The following is a 7735-nucleotide window of genomic DNA, read 5'->3' on the forward strand; positions in this document are numbered from 1 at the left end:
GTGTGGATCCTCTGGTGGGTGGTGAGCTCGAACTTCTGGGCGAAGGTCTTGCCGCAGTCGCCGCAGCCGTAGGGCTTCTTCTCCATGTGCGCCCGCTGGTGCACGATGAGGTTGGACTGGTGCGTGAACGCTTTGCCGCACTCGGGGCACTCGAAGGGCTTCTCCCCGGTGTGGATGCGCTGGTGCTTGATGAGGTTCGCCTTGTGGGAGAAGGTTTTCTTGCAGACGTCGCAGTCCTAGGGCTTCTCCCCGGTGTGGATTCTCTTGTGACGGACGAGGAGGGATTTAAAGGAGAAGGTCTTATCACAGTAATTACAAATGAAAGGCTGAACCAGGCTTTTCATTTTCTGATGCTTAAAAACGGCTTCTTTGGGGCTGAGGGCCTTCCCGCCCTTACTGTACTCCGGGTAGTGCAGGCCGGGCCGGGCTATCTCCTGCTTCAGGTACAGGAGCGCTCTCCCAAGTCCACTGCACTCCTCTGCTTTCTTGGCCGCACAGTTGCCGTTACTGCTCAGTAAGTCTGCACTGCACTGCAGTGTTTTCTCGTAGAAGTCGTATTTATAGGGGACTTGTCTTAGAGAAACAAAGTCTGTGCCCAGGTTCAAGGCCTTTTCAAAGACATTACCTCTGTCCTCCAGGGGGGTTTGGTTTTTGAGGGTTAGACACTGCCTGGCCTGCCTGTCGGGGATTCCGGGCTCCCTGTCCACCGGGCCATCCGCCTTCCACACTTCTAGGAGAGAGCACAAACCAACGCAGTCAGTCCTTTCTCAACACCAAGGGCGAGGGGAGTCTCCACCAGCGCCCTGTTATCCAGATGACTCCCCAGTCTCCCAGGATTAACAAATCCTTCCAGCACACTTTCTTTCGACTCCCTCAAACTTCGAAGAGAAAAATCCAAAGGCAAAGTCAGAAGTGAAAGCTGGACATAAGTAGCAATGCCTATGGCCAAATGACCCTAACGGGGGGTGTGGGTGACACTGGGAAGCTGGGAAGCAGGGATAAGAGGACTTGTGTGTCACCTCCCAGTGAGCAGAGACCCAGAAAATGAGGAGACAGAGGTGTGAAGGGACAGCGCCTCCGAGTGTGGCCACCAATGCCTGGTGCTGTGTCACGGCGGCCAGGCAGCAGACTCGCTGCTTCTAGGTTCTCCCCATCTTTTCACTCACCTTACTCTCACACCAGTATAGCTTCCTTTAGACGGAAGAATGGCAATACCCACAGACTCTCATGTTCTGTAGAGAAGACCACTTAAGTCAAATGCAAGGCACCTTCAAAACCGGACCACACGCTGTTTCTAACATGGCCGGCATTTTTCTGCTGGAGTTGGTGGACAGGGAAGATTTCTCATCTCTTAATCCTATTTCTTTTTATAATAAGTTAACCTCTTGCCCCAACCCGTTTTAACTCTGCTTTTATTTTTGGTTTTATTTGAAGGGGTGGGTGGTAAAGGATCAAACTCTCCAGCCGAGGCCTAGGCCTTTAGTTTCAGCTTCTGTATTGATGGCTGATTCTGACTCTTGTGAGCCTATTGCCATCTGTGTGCAGGACGACATCCCTCTTGTCCTGAAAAAGCTCTATGCCCTGAGGGCACCACACCAATGACAGGCACTAAAAGAACGTCACCATCTGATAAGCTGAGGGGACTAGAGGTGGGGAGAGCGTCACAGTGCAAAGGTGTAAGCCGTGTTAGGGAAGAATCAGGCTCAGGACTCAACAAGTCAAGCAAGGAGAGTGCTAACTGGGGCAGGAACACAGAGCTGAGGATCTGAAGTCACTGCCCTCAGCTCTCCCTAAAGGTTTAGGTGTCTGAAGAAACGAGTCCTGAAACATATTCCAAAGGTACCAACCCTTTCACAATCCTTGGGATGTTACTTCCTCTGGCTTCTCTCAACTTGGAGTCTCCACTCTACACTCCATCTCCTCCCTGAATAGTTCTGGACTGGGGATTCCACCCCGCTCTAGACACAGTTCTTCTCACTGTACCAACTTGAAACTCACACCTGCTTTGATACTATCAGAGAACTTGCTAGTCTTGGCGCCTAACTGCTTGACCTTCAGAGACCCTGAAAATGAAGCCAGATTTCTCATCTGAAGCTCAAGGCTAAAGCTCTTCAGTAATTCACAACTGAGAACTAAATTCACTTTGGCTGCGCTGACCCTGCAGGACAGGGCAGAAGTGGCACCCAGGCAGTAGCCTTTATGGAAGCAGACTGTAATAGCTTGCTTTCACGGAGTGGCTGGTGGATTCAAACCACTGACCTTTGGGTGAGTAGCTGAGAGTTAGATCGCTGCACCCCTAGGGCTCTTTAAACCAAACAACAATTGAACTCACTATTGTCCAGTCAGAACTGACTCATAGCTGACCCTTCAGCAGGTGTTCAGCTATAAACTGCCCGTGAGGAGATAACTCATTCTTCTCTTGAGGAGCCACTGATGGATCTGAACCGAGTTAATCTAGGCTAGCAGTGAAACTTTCTATGGACTACATCACCAGGGCTCCCTGGGGCTCTTTAGTTATTAAAAATCCTATAATACTTGGTCAGTTTGATCATTGAGAAAAGACACGTGCTCTGAAGCAAACGCCAGGCTCTTCCGGAAAGGCATCCTCACCCACTGAAAGCAGGTTGCTGTAGTTCTCCAGCATCACATCCATATACAGGATCCGCTGAGAGGGGTCCAGCTGTTCCCATTCTTCCTGAGTGAAGTCCACAGTCACATCCGTGAAGGACACCGACCCCTGAAACGACAGATTGCTATTCACTAGGAAATGACCTGCATTTGGTGGCGCGAAGAAACTTATTGTTACAAAGCTGTAAAAGCTATTTTGCCACAAAAATTTACATAAAACACTGTACATCATGTTTATCATGTTGTCTCATTTCTCCAAAACTCATTTGCAGAAGCGGTCAAAATCTTTCCTCAGATTGTCTCTTATCACCGGTGCTGTCAGATCCGCTGGGATCTGAGATTAATCAAACACTCTGCTCTCAGATGGTGTTGAAAGCAACAAGCGCATAAGCGTGCATTTGTAATAAGACACTGCTGGTACACGGAAGACGTTCCCAGCAATTTAAATTATTATCCCAAAAGGAATGATGGCAACTGAGGCATGACTTTTATCGGATCAAAAACAGGCAAAATCCAACTCAGAGCAAACCTACAGGAGTATTAACAGCTAATTAAATAGTGGAATACGTAGGGGTTTTGTGTGTGTGGGTATGATCAAAGCAGATCCAATTGGCACAAGAGAAGATTGCCCCTCCTTCTCAAGTGCAGCATCTGGTGGATTTGAACTGCACGCCTTCAGGACTGCAGCACCGCTTCTTGCCACTAGGCCACCAGAGCTCCCCAAATAGCTGAATGTTTAAAGGAAGAAGAACTTCCAATTTAAACCAAAATACTGGGCACAATTCAAAATCTCCCCACCAAACTCAAGCTGTAAACATGGAAGAAAAAGTATTTACAAAATGTGGTTGGGTTAATTATCAAACAGCTGAAAAGATGATCAGTGAGGTGGAACACAGATCAGTAAGAAACATCCAGACCAGTGTCCAGAAAGGAGAAAGGATGGAAAGGCTAAGCTGAAAAGGAGGAAGAGAAAAGAGCTACATTCTTGCATCGTGAAGAGTCATAAAATTTATTCAGATCTAACATCTGAGAATACCACTGGAACAACTGGCAGCATCAGGATGGATGGTGAAGAGACTGAGATTGTTAACAACTTTAGTCAGCTTGGCTCCACGGTCAACACTCTTGGCACAAGTAGCCAGGAAATCAAAAAACGTACTGCAATGGGAAAGTCTGCTGTTGGGGACCTCTCCAGGGTACTGAAGAGCAATGGTGTCACTCTGGAGACTAAGGTGCGTCTGATACAGGCTATGGTCTTTGCAATCACTTGTTATGCATTGGAGTGTTGGACAATGACTAAGGAGGATAGAAGGAGAGTTGATGCCTTTGAGCTGTGGTACTGGAGAAGAGTATTGAATGTACCCTGGACTGCCAAGAAAACAAACAGATTCATCCTGGAGAGGGTTAAACCAGGCTGCTCCTTGGAGGCAAGGATTCTGAGGCTTTGTCTGACATACTTTGGACATGCTGTAAGGAGGGACAGTTCCTTGGAGAGGGACATCATACTTGGGAGGGTGGAGGGACGGCGCAGAAGGGGAAGACCCTCTATGAGGTGGACTGATTCAGTGACTGTGGTAATCAGGATGGGTGTTTCAAAGGCAGTGAGATTGGCACAGGACAGAGCAGGGTTTAGGGCTGTTGTACACAGGGTCGCTATGAGTCGCAAACGACTTGACGGCACATAACAACAACAATCCTCATAAACTCAAGTCCAATCACTGCCATCGAGTCGGAATGGACTCCGAGTTGACCCTCCAGGGGGTTTCTGAGCTGCAAACCACACAGAGATGGATTTGCACAGAGTCATGATGGACTTGAGCCACCAGGGACCGGGCTGGCAGGCTGGCAGCGCAAGCCCCTGTGGATGGACACCACCAGCACCGCACACCCCTCATATGGACATAATTCACATGGGACTGGCTTCTGTTGTCTTCTACTATACTATATTTTCCTTGATGTGTTCTCATCGATGCTTCTATATTTTATTATTTGGATTCTTAGAAACTTCCTCAAGCACACAACGAAACTAAAGGGGGGAATAAACAAACTTACCTGATATTTATTCATCTCCTGCAAGCTTTTATGCAAAAGTAGAGACTTATGATGGGAGAGCTGAAAGAGAAAAAAATGGTCACTGTTATTAAAGTCCTGCATATCAGAATACCTGGACTTAACGATGACAAACCCAATCCTTTGCCATCAAGTTGACTCCAACTCACAGTGACCCTAAAGGACAGCAGAGCTGCCCACAGGTCTCCAAAGCCGTACTTTTTTTTTCTCTTTTTTTTATTATTTTGTGTGCGTGTACCATCAAATCAGCTCTGACTGGTACAGGAGGATATTGCGCCTCCTTCTCCGGCAGAGCACCTGGTGGATTAGAACCGTGTTCCTCGGGAATTGCAGTGCAGCTTCTTGCCACTAGGCCACCAGAGCTCCCCCAAAGCTGTAATCTTTACAGAAGCTGCCTGCCACATCTTCCTCCCAGGGATGGGCTGGTGGGCTTGAATCACTGCCCCTTCAGTTAGCAGCTGACCATTTCACCACTGCACCACCAGGGCTCCTCTGCCTAGAACTAGCTGTTTAGAAATCTCTACACGCTACCCAGGAAAATACCACCTCATGGGATTGCTCCTCTGTCTCTTCAGAAAGGGGCCACACTGTGGCAGCATTTACCTGTGGACTTGAGAATATGGGAGAGTCAAAAGAAGTTGGACAAGAACTTTTCCCAAGAAAGTGGTAAACAGGTTAAGTAAAGCAAGACATAAAATTATTAATGAATTTTAAGGTTATAAAAACAAAGTGAAGCGTGTAGGATTGAAAAGTACAACATTACACTTGAGGAACAAAATGAGAATTAAAGCAATGTGAAAGAAATCTGAAGGGGACCTCTTTAAAGTGGTAAAGTGCAGGGATGTTGCTTTGAAGACCAAGGTTTGCCTAACCCAAGCCGTATTTCCAACTGCCTCCAATGCACATGAAAATTGAATAAAGAATAAGATAGACCAAGAATGGTGTCTGTAAAGTGTGATAGCAAAAACTAGTGAATATACAGAATACAGACAGCATGGATTACTTGGTGGCAATGATGGTGAAACTTTCTCTCACTTAATTTAAGCCTATTTTCAGGAGGAACCTGTCCCTGGAGAGAGAGAGACATGATGCTGGGAAAGGCCAAGTACCCCCGATTCCAGGGATGCTAGCGATCTGAGGAGCCTAATCAGGAGTGATGCTGGGAAAACAAAGGTCTTTGACCCTAGGCTAAAAACCAAACTCACAGTAGACTCTTCAGGAGGGTGTTCACTCTGGGGGCCCTGCCCACCAGAGCTCCCCTTAACAGAACTGTACCCTAGGGTTTTCCAGGAAGCAATCTGTCCGAGTGGAGAGTGGTGCAACTGATGAGTGGTGCAACGGGTTAAGTGCTGAGCTGAAAAGTGGGTTGTTTGAACCCCACAGTCACTCCATGGCAGTAAAGATTTACAGCCGCAGGAAAAAACGACGAGGAATCCCAGGAATCCTACCCCATCCCAGAGAGTAGCAGCGTACTGTAAACTGGAGTGGATACAGGGCTCTGTTTTTGGGAGTTTATCTTTATGGGGATCAGATCGCCAGGTCTTGCTTCCACGGCCCTGCTGGATGGATGTGAACTGCTAACGTGTGCGCAGTGCCAGCCCCGGAGGGCTCAGAACCCGGTTCCCGAGCACGTGTACACCGCAGTGCCTACAAGGACCTGCTTCCTACACATCAGGATAGAGCTCGCAGGGGCCAGGCCCACGTGTGGGGCACCAAGTACTGTGTGACCCTGGCTGAGTCACTCCACCTTCCTGCTGAAGAACCCGAGTGTCCCGGGCTCAGCCGAGGACTGGCCCGCGCCGGCACCGGGGCTCCCGGCTCTCTAGCCCCCATCCCCCCCAGGCCGGGAGGCGGCGCGCCCCGGGGCGCTGACAGGTGTCCGCCCCACCAGGACTCGAACCCGCGCGCCCGGAGATCCTCGCCGCGCCGGAGCCGCTCCTCGTGACAAAGGGAAGCAGGCGAGCCTCGCAGCCGCCGACCCTCCCGCCGTCCCCGCCCCCGCCGCCCGGCGGCCCGGTCCCGAGAGCGCGCCGAGCCAGCCCTGGACGCCGCCCTGAGGGTCAGCGGGCCCGCGAGTGGCTGAAGTTTGGGCTCCGACCCCGCGCGGCCACGAGCCCATCGCGCGCCCCAGCCCCTTGGCCCCCAGCCCCGCAGAGCTGCCACGCAGTTCCCCTCCTACCTGGGGGTGCGCAGCCTCCACTCCCGGCTCAGGGCCACGTCGGGTCACCGCGAGGGCCGGCAAAGCCCAGAGCGGACAGGGGTCCTGTCGCCCACTCGCTGCTGAGGTGGGGGAAGGGCGGCTGCGGCGGGCGACCGCACTGCACATGCGCAGACGCAGATGCCGAGGGCCGTTGCCTGGGTCCTCCAATTGGTAGACTGTCGAGTTCGGGACTACATCTCCCACAAGCCTCTGGGGCCGTGCCTTTAGGGATTCTCGGAAAAGTCTTTACCTTCGCTCAGGAAGTTGATGGAGCGGTCAGTGATAACCTCTAGGCCAAGACAGTTTGCTTCTTCCAAAATAGGTTATAAATAATGGCCATCCCTTAACATCCAAAATTATTAGGCGTCTCCAAGGCAGCAGGTTTGGATTTTGGGTTAACTCTCCCCAAATACAGAAAAACACAGAAACAGAAACCTAGATGCCCAACCATCCGCAAACCAACTAAAGGAAATTCTAAAGCGAATACATAAACCACTGTATTTTGGGATCCCGTCCCAACAAATGATATTAAGAATATATTGAAAAATTCTGTAGTCTTTTTATTTGGCACATTGAGTGAAGAAAAAAAAGAAAGAGAAGCAGGTGAGTTTGTGATTAGAGCAATTTCTACCTGAGTCAAAAAGTTGTTACAAACTCAACAGTATATACAATTTAAAAAAAAAAACAACCAATTATGAGATCGCAGAGCTTAGTAGGCAGAGAAATTAGGAAAGATTCGGCGGGGACCTGAAAAGGCGGGATAATGGTGGGCATGGATCAATGGTGATTAATTTTATAAAACACAATGTATGTACTGGAACGACCGTATGAAACACT

At 49.6% G+C, this 7735-nt stretch overlaps 1 protein-coding gene across 1 annotated transcript; it reads right to left on the bottom strand.

Moving 5' to 3' along the window:
• Positions 1-5: 5 nt before the first annotated feature.
• Positions 6-4695, bottom strand: ZFP1 (ZFP1 zinc finger protein; the record flags this gene model as incomplete). Its single annotated transcript, XM_006903600.1, is given in 3 exon segments — positions 6-730; positions 2611-2737; positions 4681-4695. Coding segments are annotated over 3 exon segments (867 nt in total), but the record flags the coding sequence as incomplete, so codon positions are not given.
• Between the last annotated feature and the right edge of the window lie 3040 nt (positions 4696-7735).

This window comes from Elephantulus edwardii, unplaced genomic scaffold (genome assembly GCF_000299155.1).
Source record: "Elephantulus edwardii isolate Elephantulus edwardi_28Jun2011 unplaced genomic scaffold, EleEdw1.0 scaffold00001, whole genome shotgun sequence".
Classification (NCBI taxonomy): Eukaryota; Metazoa; Chordata; class Mammalia; order Macroscelidea; family Macroscelididae; genus Elephantulus; species Elephantulus edwardii.